Source organism: Protopterus annectens, chromosome 4.part0 (assembly GCF_019279795.1).
Source record: "Protopterus annectens isolate FY-2018-M chromosome 4.part0, PAN1.0, whole genome shotgun sequence".
NCBI lineage: Eukaryota > Metazoa > Chordata > Ceratodontiformes > Protopteridae > Protopterus > Protopterus annectens.
In genome coordinates, this window is record NC_056733.1 from 665,516,984 (window position 1) to 665,537,779 (window position 20,796).

At 40.4% G+C, this 20,796-nt stretch overlaps 1 protein-coding gene across 4 annotated transcripts in view; it reads right to left on the minus strand.

Moving 5' to 3' along the window:
- Window positions 1-20,796, minus strand: part of CUX2 (cut like homeobox 2) — a 2,130,834-nt gene that overhangs the window by 258,935 nt on the left and 1,851,103 nt on the right. For all 4 annotated transcript variants that reach the window (XM_044068629.1, XM_044068630.1, XM_044068628.1 and 1 more), the window contains one exon: window positions 985-1,084. In XM_044068629.1, coding sequence (XP_043924564.1) covers window positions 985-1,084 — 100 coding nt within the window. The remainder of the gene's footprint in view (window positions 1-984; window positions 1,085-20,796) is intronic.

Consider the following 20,796-nt stretch of genomic DNA (forward strand, 5'->3'; position numbering starts at 1 on the left):
CCAAAGTTTGTCAACATCAAAGTTAGTTTTAGTATTTAAGGGGATGCCGCCTCCTTCACAGAACTTGCATATGAATTTGTCCCCACATAAAAGCCTCCTTCACAGAACCTGTATATGAATTTGTCCCCACATAAAAGCTCTTCAGCAAGTATGAAGTTTGTTTCTCTGTGCACAACAGAACAGACTTCAACAGGTTGGATATTGATGGGTAAAACAATATTTGGCTTGAAGCTGCATTTCTGCGTGACCTTACAGTCATTGTCAAGCACTAACGACTTTGGCACAGAAAAATGCATTTATTTGACTGCAGTCTTGTTACTGGTCATAGGAGAGCTTTAGCTCGTTTGCCTTTGCTCTTCTTTGCCTCTCCTTAAGGTGCATTGACTATCCATACAAAGTGCTAACTTGCTTCACTGCTTGACCTCCTTGGTCATTAACTTGGCATTACTGCTGCAGGACATATGAACCTCTTTTATAGTGTAAGTCACTCTACTTGGTGCCACCAAACTCATTCCTCAATGCACTACAGTTTGGAACTTCACCAAGAAGCTGAATCCATACCGTGCATACTGTGTCATCAAATAAAAATGTGTTGCTCAGCTATCAAACCACACAGGACTCATTTTTCAATACTTTTTATAACTACAAAAATGACAAAAATGACTGCTGTTCTCCAAAGGAAGCATTCCATAACATTTTTGTGGGCATGGCTAACTACAGATTTTGACCTCAAAATTATCTGACCCTCTTTGTATAATATACCCTAACCTAACAAAAGCTACAGTGTTTAATTAACTAAGATCCTTGTCTTCCCAACATCCACTACCTCCCTGAATTGTTTCTTTCTTGAATTAAGTTCAGTGAAGATACTGTGCTAGTCCACATGGTGACTCTGAATGGCACCTCTTAATGTTGAAAAAGATACCTGCACAGTGCCAGATAACAAGTACCACAAAAGCATTACCAATAAATACGACATCCTACCACTGTTGGTGAGAAGGTTCTGCTTTTCAAGCAAGTACTTCCGAGACTGGAAGAAGGCCTCTTTCTCTGCTAACAAAGCTTCTGTGGATTTTGAGGCTCCCTGTAAAGAAAAATAAAATAAAGGTAACTTTACAGATATAAAAACTTCATCCATCTGCACATCTTACTGCTTTTCCTGGCCTGCACATCCCCAGATATACCTCCTTAAGCCCTGTAGGTATGCCTGCTATAGATGTTACATCTGGTTTTTCAGTAAAAGGTGGCATTCTATATAACATCAGCTCTGTAGTGCCAGCTACCAAAAATGATCATCTGTGTTTGAAGTGGAGTGTGTCCCTCATTTTTGTCCTTCCTTTAGGCCTTTGGCCTGTGTACAACCACTGCTCAGAATGGACACTACTTGTAGGCTGCCAACAATGACAGTAATGATTGTGAGCCAACAAAACTATACAAACTCTGGAAAGTGACTGTTAACCCTTTCCATGCTTGCATACCTGTTTATGTTATTGAGTCAGTTTAGAGCAAGCAGCAGTCTCTACAGCTCATTTCACTGAATGGGCTCTCAATGAAAAACGCTGTAACTTGCCCTGATGGTTTGAAACCTTAGGAGATAGTTTACCCTGCATAGGTGGTGGATGAGGAGGGGTTACCCTCCACAGAAGCAATTTTCAGTCAGAGAATATTTGAATGGACACACTCAGTGGGTCATGGTTCTCTTAAAAGTGATTCAGCAACATAAACTTTATCTCCAGGCTTGCACTCTGGCAACACATGTTAAGCTGCACCATGCCATGATGCAAGTTTGCTCTTTTCTGTGTAGGTTACCAAACTGCACTAAGTAGGTAACAGATAAAGGAAATAATATGTCTGCACTGTAGTCAAGAATGAATAAAAACATACTGTCAAATGGAAAAAGGACTGAACTAGCTGCTAGGATCAATGCACTCTCTTGTTGTTTAAGCTATTTTAATTAAAAGGCGACCTCAGAATGCTTCTGCATGAGGGTCAGGAGTGCAGCTGAAAAAGGTGACTGTGAATGCAAAATGCAAAACATCCAGCCTTCTCAAGTGCCTCCATCCTGTCCTAACTCGCAGATGTTATACAAGATCTGCTAAGCAGTAGAGTCTGTAATGGATGATATTAATGTAAGAATGAGCTAAAGTATGGTATAAGAAAACAAGCAAAGGAAGAAATTGGGTACCCATGTATTTAAATAATAATAATAATAATTTTCACAGGAAAAAAAACTATGGCACACTAGACCTACATTCTCCATACAGCTTTTGAACTTTACTGTGTTGTACCTCAGGGCTGCTGGTTGAAAAGTCCATTTTTGAAGTGACAGAAATAAGTTAAAGCAAGTAGCCCATCTACACTCTGAAGTCCCAGTCTACCACCTGAATCCCAATTACACTTAAAAAATTTGTCTCATTGAAATAAGGGAATATATTTATTTTTCTAACATTAAATCAAAAAAAATTACACCTGGTGTTTTAGAATACACCAAAAGTCAATAATAAGTAGCTGTTTGAATTGTTTGATTGTTATACAGTCTGAGAAAAGCCGAATGGCTAAAAGCTATTTATTAAAGAATTTTTTCTAACATATTTTTTTACTGATTTTAACACAGAAAAATTAAGTGAGATAAACAGAAATGCATCATGAATAACAATATGAACAAACAAATGAAAAACACCAAGTAAGCTTATACAATATTTACCTTACAACAAAATTTAGTCTGATGCATTTTAAACAGTAACTGCTTTAAACACATGAAATGGCACAGTGGATAGCATTGTCACCTCACAGCAAGAGGTTCCCTGGTTCGATTATCAGGTGGGGTGCCTTCTGTGTGGAGTCTGCATGTCCTCCCTGTGTTTGTTGTGTGGGTTTCCTCTGGGTGGTCCAGTATCTTCCTACACTCCAAAGACAAACAGTACATGGACTGGACATTCTAAAAAAATTGGCCATAGGTGTTGGTGTGCATGTAAGTGTGTATTGTGGAAGAGCTACTGAGACAGGGCTAGCTACCCAGCAGTGTAAACCTTGGCTCTAGATGATTGTCACTGTTGAAGTGACACCCTTACCCCATGTGCAAAAATGGAAAAAAGAGGTTGTGGATGGATGGCTAGATGGATCCATGCCGTCATTTACTGCATGAATTCCATCTGTCTGACTGCGAGTATGACATAAAAATGAAGTATAAAATAATGAATCACAAATGTCTAAACATGACACAAATTTTGAAATGTGGAAGTACTGAAGTGCACAATGTCTGAACAGTAATCTGTGACAGCACATCAGAATAAGAGTCACTTTATGTGTGATTATATAGGTGGGTTCGTCCTCCATCATAATATGCTCCCTTATAGTCCCAAGTAACTACATATAATAGCTCAAAAGTTGTGTTACAATGGAGGATACAGGAATACTTGACTTGGCCCCCTGCTAAAACATGCATGCAATCATGCCATCATTTATTGAATTGTACTGCTACGAGGCCATGTGTACAAAAAGTTTGTGTTGCTGCCATCTTGTGTCTTTCCTTCCCATACTTTTAATGCTGTGGTAAGTAGGTAAGCTGTTTTTTCTTCACTCTGCACAGTTTTAAAATTATCAAAAATTATTTATAAAAATGTACTTAAAAGGGTCTGTTTGAACATGGGAGGACAACATTTTCAATCCTAAAATCATTGATACAGAAAGTGCAAATATGACTTCAGGTATACTTAATTCAAAATATCAGTATCACTGAACACTCCTCTTAATTTTAAGTGCAATGATATTAGTGTTAATAAATAGAAAAGATATTGGGGGACAAAGGCCTCCCTAAAAATAATTCATGTAGCATTATGGAGAATTTTGAACTGTATTGATATAAACAGGAATCATACTTCAGCGTTTGTATTTCTGTGACTCCCAATTATGTGACTTGCACTTAAGTGATGCAGCCTTATCTGATTTAGCAGTTGTTTATATATAAGGTGTATAGTTCTTAACTGGGATGAGCTCTGTGTGTTCATTCTTCAACACTTTGTCTGCAGGGTGCGGGTGCTCTTTAACCTTAAGCATTAATTGTCTACTTAATGAAACAGACACTTAATATGTTGTGCCGAAACCACATTCAAAAAAGAAAATAAAGATAAACGGTAACAACAGCCACAGACCCAAGATAAGAACAAAGAGCTCTGATCACCTCTAGTGCCTAGGCAAGTCTGCTTACAAGAATTAATATAGTACTTGAAGGCAAACTTGTCATGGCACTACAGGTGATTAAAGCTCTTTGTCCTTATTTTGGGTCTGTGGCTATTGCTTCTGCTAATATGCCTAGGGCATTCAAATGTCCAGTAATCTGTGCATGGGATGCGGTATGCCTGATCAATGACCACGTCACTAAAACTCACTCATTTGCAATTGATACATTTTTATAAGGGCAGCAAAGCCATGAAATCTGTACACGTACAGGGTTGTACTAGGCTGTACCCCCTAGACTGGTAAGAGGTAATTCTTTTCATCAAAAGTCCTTCTGTTCTGTAAAGTACAACCAAACAGGCTTCAATAAAGTATTCATCAATCAGACCAAAGACTATTCATGTTACATTTATTCAGATTTTAATGAGACTTTGTGTAAATATTTTAAGATAAGTCATGTTCCCATTTAGTTGTACTAATGTGGCTCTCCTAGACATTGTTCTCATAAAGTCTTATTTTATTCATATTACATCTTGTATCTTATTATTTCCTTTATCATTTTACTTTATTTTAATCAGTATTTTACTACTTTATTTTTAATATTTATTTTATTTTACTCATTCCTTCTGGTCTAAATTAATCATTTTCAGTCTCTCTTTCATGCACCCCCCCCCAGGTAGTCAGCAGTAAGGGAGGCATCACCACATACAATACTATCACTTACAAATTGACATCCTCCATCACCCCCCCCCCGTATGATACTGTAAGTCTCAGTTCATTAAAATGTATTGCTAATGTATACACAAATACCGCAGTAGCTTATTACTGGGTTCTTTATTCTAACAGCATTGCCTATTCTTGGCTCATCAGTGCAGATTAAGGCTAGCAACTGCTCCAGTTTTGCTCATTTACATTTTTAATGTGCCAGTTACTGTATTTGGTGATTGTATTTCATTTATCTTTATGCCTTCTGCCACATCCCTTCAACAATGTTTGGTCACATTTCTCATTTGATTTAAATTGTTGTATCTAATGACTGTAGTTCATGCATTTTTCTATGAGGAAGCAGCTCCAGCTCTGGATATGACTGACTGAAAAGTACATACTGTAATTATTTACTGCATTTGTACATTCAGCATTAGTAGAACTTTTCCCCTGGATCTTGAAAGAAAATGAGGTCTATTCAGTTGGGCAACTTAATAAACAATTTGCGTTCATATTTTTCAAAATACTTGAACTCCTTCTTTCTTATTTTTTATAATATATATATATATATATATATATATATATATATATATATATATATATATATATATATATATACATATGTATAGATAGACATGTATGTTTTTAAATATATATACATTTATAGATATACATTAATATATATATAATCAAGGGCAACACAGTGGTGCAGTGGATAGTGTTGTTGCCTCACAACGAGAGGTTCCGCAGTTCAATTCTTGGCTGGAGTGCATTCTGTGTGGAGTCTGCATGTCCTCCCTGTGTTTGCATGAGTTTCCCCTGGAGCTCTGGTTTCCTCCCACATTCCAAAAGACATGCAGCAGGTGGATTGGACAATCTCAATTAGCCATAGGTGTGTATGTGCTTGCGGCAGTGTGGTGTGGTGTGTGAGAACAACTGTGGCAGGGTTAGACACCCAGGGGTGTAAACCTTGGCTCTAGACAATTGTCACTGTTGAAGGGATACACTGACCCCATGTTCAAAAATGGGAAAACAGATTGTGGATGGATGGATGTATCCATATATATCTGCACACATACACACACACGCATGCACATACAATATTTTATGTATATATGTTTGATATACACTTTGTATAACAAAGCATATACCAGATAATCAGGCATCCTTTCAGTTAGGTAACTGGTATTGTATGATATAAAAAGGCTGCATCAGTCTTGCAAGTCAAAACTTCACGGAGTTTCCCCTACCACCTTCCTGGAGTATCCCCTACCACCTTCCTGGTCATCTCATGCAAAATACTTACGACCAAGCACATGGCCAACAAACTCAAAATCAGAAAGGAATAAGCAACTTTTAAAAGTCACTTTGTATACAAATGCAGTGCTGACTACTTCTTTGAAAACAGAAATAACAATGATATATAAAAAACCTTTCTGAGGCCCATTCCCGACATCTACAATTTTTTTTATTTCTTTTATTGATACCACAATCTGCTGACCAGCAGCTCCCTGTGATCTATTGTCTCATTCGTTCCTCATGGGGTGAGAGACAATCCTGGTCAATTTTTTCCCTGCGAGGTACAAGTCAATCAAGGAGCCATCATCCTGGCAGCCATTAGGGTATTTTTTTAGGTGGCATAAACTGCCAGTGTTGATGTGGGCTTCTGCATCACAGAGAAGGTACAGCTTATGCCTCCAATATGTGGGTTTGCCTGCTCCTTGACGCACCCTACAAAGGCTAGCACATTGGTTTGGGTGGATCCATAGGATCACAGGAAGTTACTAGGTTATTGGCCCTAGTCTAGCCAAGGCCAAGAGTTTAGCCCATGTTTAGACAAGTCAGCACCCAAAGCCCCTGTCCAGCAGGGACACAGGTGGAAACCCAGGTGTGTCTTTTCTGTTTCCCATCCAGTTATCCAGGTTGCGCTTGAAAAGGGATAATGAGGTACTCTGCTTGATGTGGTGAGGGAGTCTACTCACACATGGGGGGAGTCTCTGGGACACAAATCTGTCCTGCCAACAAGTCCTATTGATGTCACAGACCAGGTTCAGGTCGCACGTGCTGGTTACCCGAGTGGAGCTTGACTTGCGGATATGCAGCAGTCCCATCAAGGTGGGGTCTGAGACTGCTTTGTATGCCAGACAGAGGTCACCACTCTGGAGTCTGTATGAAACGGAGTAGAGGGACAGGGCTTGTAGCCTATCTGTGTGCGGTAGATGTTTGAGGCCCTGGATTCTTCTGGAAAAGAACCTCTGTGATCTCTCCATCTGCTGCATGTGCTTTGCGAGGTATATACCGAAGGGGGTGCCATACTCAATAACTGGCCTTATAAGAGAAGAATACAGGGATGTTATGACCTCCTTGTCCCTGGATGAGATACCCTTACTTATGAGGTGGCATCCATCAATGTCCTTTCCCCTGTAGCTTGTTTCCTGGAGGAGCGGCCTGAGACACTCACCTGAAGTGCCAGGTCACCACAGTGGGAGGAGCCACTACAAACCTCCTTTCTAAGCAGGTACGCTGAATAAAGTTGCATATTTCTTGCCCATCCCACTCAGCTCTTCCAGCTTCCTGAGCTGCTAACTGATCTCAGGCTGTTTAGGTTGCATTTGGGGCTTTATCCCTCTGTGCCACAGAGCAGGATCAACTTATCCACAAAACTTTGGTGAGCTACACATATAAATCAGATGATACTGTATAGCTACATATAAAATAATGATTAACTTGAAAATATTTATACATATTTTGGCATTATTTTACTATGCCTAGCCTCATGAAAACATAAGTCAAGAATTTCATACTACATGTCCCTTCTGCCATATCTGCTAACTGTATATTCTATTAATGCTATTTGTAAGCGTGAAAAGACACTCCATAAAGATTAACTTCAAAGCTCCATCCTACCTTTCGGAATGCCCTGGGACATGTTTGCCTGCACAGAATATGCATTTTCCACCATGACTTTTACATAAAGTTAGATAGTAGGCGTTTTTTAGCAGTTTAAAAGTAAAAGTCAAAATCACTTATTTAACACACTTGCAGGATGCAGTTCACATGCCTTCAGGCACTGACATCTTCAGGCCTATCATCCTCATGCCATGATTCTGGTTGCTCTGTGTACTTACTGCAAATAAACCCAGCTACCATGGAGAAGGCAAATGTGTTAAAGACATAACTCCTTCCCATTTCAAATGGGTACATGCAATATTAAAAGGAGAAATGTTTCTATCCCTATTGCCTACCTGGCAAATAAAATGCCAGTTAAAAGGCTAATGAAACAAAGCAAGAAAGTACAGTTGTGTACACTTACCATAAATGTGTTCGAGTGTCTTCACTGTTGCAGTCATGACTGTAGGGTTCTCCCCTGCTGGCAGGCAGTCCTGGGTCGGCCAGAATCCCAAAGTCTGGGTCCGGCGTCGGCTGTTCAGCCATGCTCCCTGACGTCAGAGCGCCAGGAGTACAAAACTGACAGCCGACGCCATGTTCTCCAGTTTTTCTTGCCCCAGATGTCAGGAGTCCCAAAATGAATAAGGTCCCATACCCTTTGCAAATACACCTCAGAAGAATGGTGAAAAAAGGAACCACACAAAAGTAAAAATAAGAGGGACAGGAGGGAGGAACAGACTGCAACAGTGAAGACACTCGAACATCTACATTTATGGTAAGTGTACACAACTGTACTATGTTCATCGTGTTTCACTGTTGCAGTCATGACTGTAGGGTAGAATCCCAAAGCAGAATGAAAGGGAGGTGGTCATAAAGAAGAAGGGGCAGCTAAAAGGCCCTGCAAGACTGCAGAAGCAAAGCCTGCCCTAGACTTAGAGTAGAGAGGTAGACTGTAGTGCTTTGAAAAAGTATGCACTGAACTCCAAGTTGCAGCTTCCAAAATGTCTTTGGTAGGAACTCCCCTGAGGAAGGCAGCTGAAGTGGCAGCAGCTCTGGTAGAGTGAGTCCTTATACTCCCTGGGATTTGCTTTCCATGGTGTGAAAAGCAAAATCTGATTCCATGAGCAATCCATTTAGAAATGGTATGTTTTGAAATGGCTTTACCTTGGGAACTTGAAGCATAAGAAACAAACAATTGCTCTGATTTCCTGATGTCCTTGGTTCTGTCCAGGTAAAAACGTAGTTGTCTGTGTACATCCAAGGAATGTAAGATCCTTTCCCCTTTATTTTGAGGAGTGGGGAAAAAAGTTGGCAAGTGAATAGTTTGATTTAAAGCCACTTTGGAAACCACCTTAGGCATGAAAGTAGGATTAGTCCTTAAAGACACCCTGTCTTGATGAAAAATAATATAAGGTTCCACAGCCATGAGAGCTTGCAACTCTGAAACTCTCCTGGCAGAGGTCAGAGCTAAAAGGATGGCTGTTTTCCAAGATAAAAACTTGATGTCAGAAGTGGCAGCAGGCTCAAAAGGAGGCAAGGTGAGCTTTTCCAAAACATAGTTGAGATCCCAAGCAGGAATGGGAGGAGATCTAGGGGGCCTTAAGTTCTTAGCTCCTCTGAGAAACTGTCTCATGAGCTGGTGGGAAAAGATTGGAGGGTCTGTATTATAATGAGCAGAAATAGCAGAGGCATGTATCTTAATGGAAGAGAAAGAGAGACCCTTATGTAAGAGGTCTGTCAGGTAAAGTAAAATCAAAGGAATGTTAGGAAGAAGAGGATCAGAATCCTGAGCCTGCATCCAGGAACAAAATCTTTTCCATTTTCCTGCCTAAGATTTTCTAGTGCTAGGACGTCTGGCTTCTAAAATGACATCCATAACCTGCTTGGGTAGGAGAGAATGAATCAAAGACCCTGGATTAACCAGGCCGCCAGGCTGAGAGTTCTGACATGGGAGTGTAGAACCTGACCCTGGTGTTGGGACAGAAGGTTCGGAGTCTGTGGTAAAACCCAAGGGGGCTCCAGACAAAGGTTTTTCAGAGTTGGGTACCAAAACTGTCGAGGCCAATTTGGGGCCAGCAAGATTATCATCTTGGGCTTGTCCTGTCTGATCTTTAATAATACCCGTGGAAGAAGAGGAAGAGGTGGAAAGGCATATCCCGAGAGGTTTCCCCAACTGAATGACAGTGCATCCACTTTCCAAGCTTGTTCGTGGAAAGTCCTGGTGCAAAAAATCTGTAGTTGATGATTGAGGTGAGATGCAAAGAGGTCTATGTGAGGACATCCCCAGGCTGCTGTTATCATCTTGAATATTTCGGTGTCCAGCATCCACTCGTGTGGGTCGGAAAGGTTTCTGCTCAGACTGTCTACCAGGAAGTTTTGCTTCCCTGGTAGAAACTGAGGTTGAAGGTCCAGATTGCAAGCTAGAGCTGTGTTCCACAGATCCATGGCTAGTCTGCAAAGGGGGTAGGAATGAGATCCCCCTTGCTTGTTTATGTACCGCATAACTGTGGTGTTGTCTGTCCGAATCAGTAGTTGTCCTGGTTGTAGAAGATTCCTGAAGGCCAACAGAGCTTTCTGAACAGCTAACATTTCCTTTAAATTGATATGCAGATGCTTTTGATCCTTTGTCCAAAGGCCCTGCAGACAGTTGCCCTGAAAATGGGCTCCCCATGCATAATCTGAGGCATCCGTGGTTAGTATCTGAGTGGCAGGAGGCAGACAGAAGGGTTTTCCTTTGTTTAGAGTACATGCCTTGGACCACCAAAGGAATTCCTTTTGAAGACAAGGCAGGACGGGGATCAGTATGTCTAAACTGTGGCAATGCTGAGACCATACACTTTTTAGGTACCACTGTATTTTCCTCATATGTAGTCTTGCATATGGTACGAGAAGGATGCAGGAGGCTATGTAACCCAAAACCTGCAGGAATCTCCTTGCAGATAGCTGAGTTAAAGTTGCCAAGGTTTTGAAAGTTGAAGTCAGCTGTAACTGTTTTTCGTATGTCAGAAATGCCATCTGGGTTGTTGTGCTTAGAGAAGCGCCCAGAAAAATTATCTGTTGTGAGGGTGTCAAATTTGACTTTTTTATGTTTACAGTGAATCCCAGGAACTTGAGAAGATTCTGAACAAACTGTAGATGCTGGAGTAAGACATCCTTGCTGTCTGCCTGAATAAGACAGTCGTCCAGATAAGGGTAAATTTGAATTCCCTTGAGTCTGCAATAAGCTACTACTGGAGCCAGGCATTTGGTGAAGACCCTGGGTGCAGTAGACAATCCAAAGGGCAGCGCAGAGAATTGAAAGTGCCTCGATCCGGCCTTGAACCTGAGGTATTTTCTGCGGTCCTGCCTGATGGGAATGTGTAAATATGCCTCCTTTAAATCTAAAGTTACCATCCATGCATTTCTGGCCAGCATTGGAAGTAGCTGCTGTAGAGTAAGCATCTTGAATTTTGGTATCTCTAGAAAAGTGTTCAAGACTGACAGATCCAGAATGGGTCTCCATGAATTTTGCTTCCTGGGGACTAGAAAGAGCCTTGAGTAAAAACCTTGTCCCATCTCTGAAAGTGGAACTAGTTCTATGGCTTTCATAGTAAAGAGAGCTTCCACCTGGTTTAAGGCCTCTGTCCATTGATGTTTTGGAAGATCTGGCCATCTGCTTGGCCTTGGTAGGGTATGAAAATGGAATTTGTAGCCTCTTGAAACCACATCCAGAACCCACTTGTCTTGGGTTATACGAGTCCAATTTTGGTGAAAAAGAGAAAGTTTTCCTCCGAGAGGGGCTTCCAGGCAAGAAGTTCCTGCAGCCCAACAGAGGGAGTCATTGAGTCTGTTTCCTATGAGCTTGCGACCTGTCCTCTCCTCCCCTCCCCTAGGGGTGGAAGCAGTCCACTGTCTTGGTCTATAAGAGGCTTGTGTTTGAGGCCTTCCACGGGAGCGTCTGTATCTACCCCTCTGAGGCCTGTCTGAATTGGGAAAGGACCAATTTTTAGTAGGCCAATTCCTACTAAATCTGGGTGGCTGTACTTGTAAGAAATCTTTAACTGTTTGCATGGATTTTGCCTTGTCCTCCATCTTCTTAATCACCTCTTCAGCTTTAGATCCAAACAAAACATTATGCTGAACAGGAGCATCCAATAATTTAGCTTTTACTTGATCGGGCAAATTTTGTTCCTTTAACCATGCATGCCTTCTAATTACTGTGCCAGAGGCAGCAGCCCTACAAGAAGCCTCCAAGGCATCAAATCCACAGTGTAAACCATGCTTCCCAACTTGTTCAGTGGCATGCAGTAAGTCATGTAATTCCTTATCATCTGCACAGGCAGAAATGGAAGTTAGCTTTTGTTTTAAAACAGACAGGAGAAATCACTGGTATTTCAGCATATGAAACTGACAGTTTAAAGCCCTAATAGATAAAGTAGCAGAAGTGTACAGTTTTTTGCCCCATCTTTCTAAAGATCTGGAATCCTTCTCAGTGGGAATGGGGTTTTTAGCAGAAGCGGCCTTAACTCCCTTAGGACCCTGAGAAATGGTTTCAGGGTCAGCAGTAGGGTTCTTGTATAAAAACTGGTGGGAATCAGGAACCCTGTAATATCTGTCAGGCTTAACAGGAGCTGGAGGAAAAGAGTCAGGGGTTAAGTTAGCCTCCAAGAAAGCATCATCCACAATATCCAAAATAGGAGGAATAGCCAGGGGTCTATGTTCGGGAAAAAGAAAAAAATCCCTTAGTCTTTTCTTAGATTCCAAATATTCCTGTCCTTCCCAGTGGAAATGTTCCCTCATTTCATGCAAAGTTTCCCCAAAAGAGAAGTCCTCAGGGGGAGAAGCTGAAGGAATGGATTCCTCAGCATCAGAATCATCATAAGGAGGGAAAGAATATTCTTGGTCAGAAGAAGAAACTGAAGAAACAGAAGCCTGATCAGAGGAGTCATAATAAACTTCCTGCCTTGGCCTTTTATCTGGAGGGGGATGTGAACCCCTAATCATAGTAAGTAAGTCCTCCGCCATCTTAAGTAACTGTTTCTGTGACTTGGGAGCCAGATCAGAAGAGGCCTGTGTTGCAGTCTTTGATTTGGAAGGAGTCTTTGCCTTTGTCTTTGGCTTTGCCTTTATTAGAAGCTGAGTAGGCCTGAAAACCCCTTCGGAAGCCGGTACCTGCACAGCGGCTCCAGACCCATCCGAAGGAGCATTGTCCGAAGGTCCTGCAACAGAAATATTCAAAGGCCTAGTTGGCTCCTCGTGGGAGTCCGTTTCGGCCATCGGTTCCAAAATGGCCGACGACAGGGGCTGCAAAAGCGCCTCACTGACGACGGCCGAACCTGAAGCTGGCTCTGCTTGAACGATATTGTCTGATTTGAACCTCGGAGGCCTGTCTTTGTCTTTGCGTCGTTTGTGAACTCCGGTAGCCAGAACCGTATCCGACGACATTTTGTAATTAAAACGCCTACCGAAGTAATGAAATGCAAAATCGTACCTTCGTTTAATTGTACGTTGATTGAATCTAGCACAAAACCGACAACTAGCTACGTCATGGTCAGGGCCTAGGCAAGGAATACAGTAAGAATGAAAATCCTTATGAGATATTTGTTTCCCACATGAAATACAATTATTAACTTTTTCTGACATCGGACTGGAGCAAGAAAAAAGTTTCCCCAACAGGGTACTTAGCTTTGAGTAGGAGAAGAAAGTCTTCAGACTGAAGTTTGTTCAGAAAAAATTGTCAGGAGTCAGCCGACCGGCACTTGCGAATTGCTATCACCGCACGGCAAGAAAGACTGGAGAACATGGCGTCGGCTGTCAGCTTTGTACTCCTGGCACTCTGACGTCAAGGAGCATTGCTGAACAGCCGATGCCGGACCCAGACTTTGGGATTCTGGCTGACCGAGGACTGCCTGCAGGCAGGGGAGAACCCTACAGTCATGACTGCAACAGTGAAACACGATGAACATCTGAACTACTGATGAAGTGTAAAACATCTTTGTGTCAGAACAATTTTATATACATTTATTACTACTTGGTAAATGGACACTGCAGCTGAAACACTGCTGCCATTTTCAATAACTTGGTGTGAGAGTCATTTTCATATGTTAGGGCCTCAGTACACTAAGGGGAAATACAATGATTTAGAAGGCATTAGTTACATTCAAGGGTGTTACTCATTAACATCTTAGACGATACATTCAGATAACATGTGCATCAGCCTGCCTCTGGCCTGAAGGTTGGAATTTGTTTTTCAATGTTGGCAGTCCATACTCAGGAAAACTGTATAGATCATTAGAAAGCCAGACATAGGGGGTAGGGTTGAGTGGTAGAAGGTACCTTTCATGATTTAATTTATTCAGATATTTAAGTATTTTTGATGTCACAACAGGAATGGACTTAACTCCTAAGTCATGAGATATTTAAAGCTTGTGAAATTAATGCTGCTCCAGTCTGTGATGTTTGCCATGAGTGTTCAACACACTCAGAGCTGCTTTGGTTGCCTGCAAAGTCAGCAGATTTAAATAGTCATGGAAATTCTTGGCTCTTTTTTTTTTTGGGATGGGGGTGTTGGGATGGTGGAAGATGTTACCACAGCTTTAGTGACCCCTTATGAAGGCTTAAGGAGCCAACTTAACTAGCACTTTTGTAGATGGGCATGGAGGCGTGGCTGCACCCTTCTCTGGGTAAATCAGAAAACAGGTGCCCTGCCTACTCAGAAACATCTGACAACTGTCATAGAGACAAGCTGGACTTCTGTCTGACTCCAAGGACTCAGACATTTATGCATAATTACCAGGGACACTGATCTATGCTTATTTAAACTGAAGTTCCATTTCATGAGCTAAAATTCCAGGAATTACACCTGTTAGTATTGACTGTAACTTCCAGTCATGATTCAAGATTTTAATATACATTTTATTACGTCAGTATATAAGCAAAACTAAAACTGATTCTAAGCACAGAACACTGAATAAAGCAAACTGACAGTTTTACAAGCAACAAATGTAAGTAGTGCAAGTTATACTGAATGCCTGCTGCAGTCTACATCGCTAAATTGCATGAAATCTCATGCTTTGCAGTATTCATTCAGCTCAAAGCCCAGGACTGTATGGCATTTTTGTCTGAAAACTAGAACACCTGTATCCCTGCAATCAGAAACCCAGAAGGGTTATACTTCCTGTGGAAGGCTTTCAAAAATATGTATGTCATGGGGAGGGAAGGAGGCAAAGGAGGACAGCACTGGTTCCACGGCGTGGAACTGCACAAAACAGCCACACCAACAAACTATGTTGTGAGGTGGCTGGTGCCAAGACAGTAGGGTAGTACTGGGAAGTGGACAGCACAGTAAGTGGCAAAAATAATAAGCAGCCCTTTGGCTACCTTTAAGCCTAGTCTTGATTAATGGACAGGGTAGGCACAAATGTATACCATGGTTATCATGTGCAGTACTGCACAGTTTGGGAGGTGCGTTCAAAAGGGTGGCAAACCCTTTTAAGTATGTCTGCTTAAAGGTGTACATCCTAGGCATCATAGCATTACTGTGACTGCTTGCCTAGAACTGTTCTTATGCTCCTGTATAATATACATCACAATTACCCTTCTAGAGCAGGCTGTAATGAAGGTTTACTGCACATAGAACACAAGGAAGGACATTGTGAGTGGATGTTAGGGCTATTATTGCAGTCAGATTACTTTCTTATACCTTTTCTACCAGGACTGCTGGTAGCGACACTTATTTTATAAAATGCTAGATGGGCTTACATTGTGAAAAGTTGGTGTAATGCTTTTAAAACATATAGAAGTATAGCTTTTGGCTGTGGCAATTTACTAAAAGATTTGCAGGTCCACAGCATTCATTTTTTGCTTATTGATATGTTGTCAGATGTCTGGTCCAATTAATGACTCCCTGACTTCTGTGTGAATTAAAAAAAGAAAAACAGTTTAAAGTTGTTGCAGTGGGTGATGTCATGGCCCCATCCTTTGCAAACCTGCCTCTGGCAGAATGGTACAGACATTTGCATTCATTTGACTTGTATGAGGATATTAATTTTTATGTGTACTTTATAGACAATTTATTTTTAATCTGGCCAGCAGCTGAAGAACAATTAGTAGAATTTATTACATGCATTTATTCCATGACATCACTCCTTATATTCCCAGGAGTGCAAACTAAAAGATGTGCTGTCCTTTTAGATGTTGATGAGCATGAAAAGACTGCAGCAATCACTAAGCCTGAAAATTTATAAAAGTCCATGTTTACAATTACTTCCATGGAAAATGTGGCATCCTTGTAAAATTAAAACAAAAGTAGTCAAAAGGCTATCTGTTTATCCTGATTCACATTTTATAATGAATTATAAGAAAATGAATCATATATTTGTCAGTGTTATAAAAGTGTTGTTATTATATACCTTTAAAAGCAGTTAGGGCAATCAGACTAGTTAGTTATTCACCTGTTTAAGCTAAACAATTGCATACAGGCATTATGATCAATTTGGAGAGAAGACTTCACTGTTCCTTCCTCTGTCACTTACACTGTTATAAATATACCGCTGATTCCAGACAATTACAAAACAGCTGGAGCATTATGAAAAGGAAACCCAGACATGGTTAAAGTGTTGGAGGAATACCCTGCTTTCCTAAATAACTAAATTATAATTTAAAATTATTGTTAGAAAATTATATTATAACTTTATGTGTTAAAGAAAAAAGGGCATTACTTTGCAGTTTTTGGAAACGCTGTAAGTGTACCAACAGGGGACCCACTCTTGATTAACCCTACAAAAATAAAAAGTGTGGAGTAAATGGTCACTTTGATTGCTATTATGTGACCACTTGTAGCACCTGCAAGTCTTTTTACATGTACAAAACCATAAGGAAGCTCCTACAACATTCATAAGCTCTCAAGACCATCATCAATGTGGCCAATGCACAATACAGGCATTCATCATTATGAGGTACTTTTTTTGTGACACACATTGTTTGTGTAGCTTTGAAGGAAGGAAACAAGGCAGTGCTCTGGAATACAAGGAATGAGAGTGACTGTTATGTTTAGATGTAAATCATTTGCTAAGTAAAAATCATCATATAAATTTAAAAAGCATTTTAGGAGTGAGATTACTTAACTGATGAGGACAGTTTACCTTTTATATATGATATGATTAATTATTAGTATTTGAATGTGCAGTTTGAAAACATCATTCTATATTCTTTTTTACAAGGCTTTGCCCCCATGCCTGCCAGCCATCATGAACCCCTTAATCTGACTTAAACCCAACCACTCCCAGTTCCAGTAAGACAAGAGATATCTGAAGAAGCAGCATCATTCAGGCAGCCATGACAGTTGTGTTCTCAAAGGCATCCTAGCAACAACATTTTTACTATGAGCTTAACTACTCCCCTCTGCAGGGGGAATGTGTGGCACACATCGCCATATGGTCCAGAATGCCTTCCCCTACAGAGGTGCACCCTCCTGTGCAGTTGTTCAGTGAAGGACTATCACTTATTAACAGCTTAGTGCACCACATGTCCATCCCAGGTCACACACACCACTAGAACTGGTACATTTAACATTTAACATTTATTTTGTATTACTATGCAAGAAGGCTGAAAGCTTAGAATTTTATTGGTTAGCCTGAGTCACATGACTGTTTAGATAACCCTTTTAAGCACTGACATTTTTAATCATGAATAGTAAAAGAAGCAAGCACCAAATTTAAAAGGTTTGAAATATACACTGCTGCTGTCGATGTACTACCTCAATGAGTTCAAATCTGATTTCTAAGGAGGTCTTACCTCTAAGGAGCCATTTCTTGCTAATTAACTTACAATTCCATTTTACCTATGCTTCAGTCATTTAAAAATATTTCTGTATATGAGAAATTCTGACAAAAAGTAGAAAAAGATATATAGTACTTTGGGGAAGTTTGCAGACCTAAGAATCAGACAAAGCTGCTTATGTTGTTGGAAAATCTTGTTCCTCTATTTTGTGTATCAAATGGGTTAACAAAAGATCTTCCCAATGCCTTGAGAAGTCCTCAATAGACATGGAGAGGTGGCAACAGTTAACCAAGGTTTATCAGATTAATGGGTGTTTTGTAAATCATATTAAACAACCAAAATAATTTAAATAAGTATTAGCACAAAAAAAAAAAAAAAAAAAATGAAACAATTAAAAGAAAAGATAATGAACACTATAGCTATATACTGACAATACTTAAGATTAACTTGTTTAATAAAGGTCAAGGCAGTGGACATGTTCTAGAACCAGAAAGATAAACCCCAATTTGCTAAGTCTTTTTTGCAACTAAAGGTACTTTTTTTATTTTTAGCACATAAGGAGTCATGGTACATTAGCTGTATTGTCTAACAGTTGCTGCTGCTACAATCTGATATGGCTATGTCTGAAGTACTGTGTCCAGTTTTTATGAGTACAAAATAAGAGAGATCAGGTTGTTAGACAGTGTGCAATAAAGGTTTACCAAAATAGTGCTGCTAGGATGGGAGGGCTAGGGCAGGAGGTAAGACCTCAGGTAGTCTGGTAAGCACACACACTGGACGTAAGACCTCAAGTAGCCTGGTAAGCACACACATGCAGGAGGTAAGACCTCAGGTAGCCTGGTATGTACACACATGCAGGAGCTAATACCTCATGTAGCCTGATATGTAAACACATGTAGGAGGTAAGATCTCAAGTAGCCTGACATGTACACACATGCAGGAGGTAAGACCTCAGGTAGCCTGGTACATGCAGACATGCAGCAGTTAAGGCCTCAGACAGCCTGGTATTTACACCCATGCAAGAGGTAAAACTTCAGGTAGCCTGGTATGTACACACATGCAGGAGGTAAGACCTCAGGTTGCCTGGTATGTATACACATGAAGATAGGGATATACAGACTCACCCTACTGTCCGTAGGCAAGTGATAGGGATGGAGTTTGAACAGGAAGAGTACAGAGGAAAGGCGACAAAAGTGTTAGGTAATACTGGGGCGAGTTCAAAGCTCACTTAAGGAAACAGTTTGTCTCAGGCAGAATGGTAGGGTGGGTCATGAAATAGTGGTACAGTTCAGATTGACAGAAGGTTTTAAGGAATGGAGAGGAGGTACACAGACAGCAGAGTGTGGACCAACTATTCTCTGGATCTATTAAAGTACATTTAAATAGAAGGAAGGTTGTGGACCCAAGGAATAGTATACTGCAACTGTTGGTGGAGAGGGAATTTATGGAAGCATTCAAAAGACATGGGACAGGTTAAGAAAAGGTGATGGGAGAGGTAGGTATGAAGGAGAGATAGAATGTTAAATGCATTTGAATTCCAGATAAAGTAGGCTATTGTCTGCTCATACTATACATCCAATGTAATGTAAAGGATTTCTCGGATAGAGCAAAGAAGGTGTGGAAATCACATTATTGGCCAACAATACAGACTATGTGCAGCAGATGGGTGGGGTGGATAAACTGACAGTTACCTTCTCTGAGCAACTCTTTATGTTCATATAGTCAAACAAGCTTCCTAATGCAGACCCTGCTGTGGTTCACACACACTTCAATACATACTTTGTGACTCTGAATGAATTACATAACCCTACACTGCTTCAGTATTGTTCCTTAAGTTAAACACTTTCTGTTGGTATAAATTAGATGTTTATAGAAAGAGAGAGACAGAGTGAGAAAGAGAGACAGACAGAAATTAGCTCACTCATGTTTCAGCAAACTGAAGCACTTCCTGGCAAGGCACCAGGAGTTCCTCAGTGAAAGACGTTTTAGTAATACAAAGGATTCTCAGTTTGCATGTGTATTTGTTGTAGCACTTAGGTGTTGTTAATCCACTACAGAACACGATGCATATTTTCAGTTTAACAGCTGAAATGTGGTGCAAACACATTAGTGCAGGTGCAAGAGCACAGTATTGCTTTTACTTTTAATTAATTTTTTTATTTTATTTTATTTTGCATTTATTTACTGGGGTGGTACACTGATCACAACTGACCAGTTTCAGGTACAGTTCTGGTGAACTAATTCACAAAGAAGAAGAAGAAAAAAAGAAAAAGATCTGGAAGGTTTTATTTAATAGTACTTTAAAATAAGGGGAGGTACCAACATCCTGGGAAAAAGCAGTGGTGGTTGTAATACCTGAAGATGGTAAAGACCCATCTGATCCAGCTTCATATAGGCCCATTTCAATTTTAAACCATGACTATAAGTGTTTATATTTATGATGGCTAAAACAATGGCAAAGGTGATGCCACGCTTGGTAGATATGGATCAATGTGGTTTTCTGGAGAGAAGGCAAACATTTGACAGCATTAATAGGACACTGAAGATCCAGAGGGAAGTAGAATGTAAGAAAATACCACTGTTATCGGTGGGTCTTGATGCTGAGAAAGTATTCTACAGAGTAAGCTAGGATTTTATGAACAGGGCAATGGAAGCATATGCTTTTCCTGATATAATAACAATGTTAATTAGAAGGCTATATCAGGGATCACAGGAAAAATCAAAGTGGGAAGGTTCATCTCTGTAAGTTGTGTCTGTACATTGGGACCAGGCAGAGGGGTCCTCTTTCTCCTTTGTTATTTGTGGTATATTTAGAACCACTGGCAGAGAAAGGGACTCAAAAATTCAAGGTTATAATTGGTATGGTATTTTGTACCTGATAGAACCAGAAAAGGACATCTCAGTGTTGTGGAACATTCTGAGACAGTTCCAGTTTTTTTTGGGATATAAAATTAATGATGCTAAAACAAAGGCTACAGCTATAAGCTATGTACTCAGACATGAACTGGTTCAGCAATACCCATATTTACATGGACATGATAAAACGAAGTATTTAGGAGTATGGATTAAAAAGGATTCTGTTATGAAAGCTAAGCAGTAAAAATGTTTTTAATCCCTTTAGTTTTATACACAGGTCAGGCATATTTTTATCTACCAGAGGAGAAGTTGTGGATAATAATCAATAAAGAGTTGAAGGATTTTATTTGAAAGGGGTAGAGGGTAAGAGTCATGTGGGTTAAATTGATACTCCCAATAGAACACCAAGGT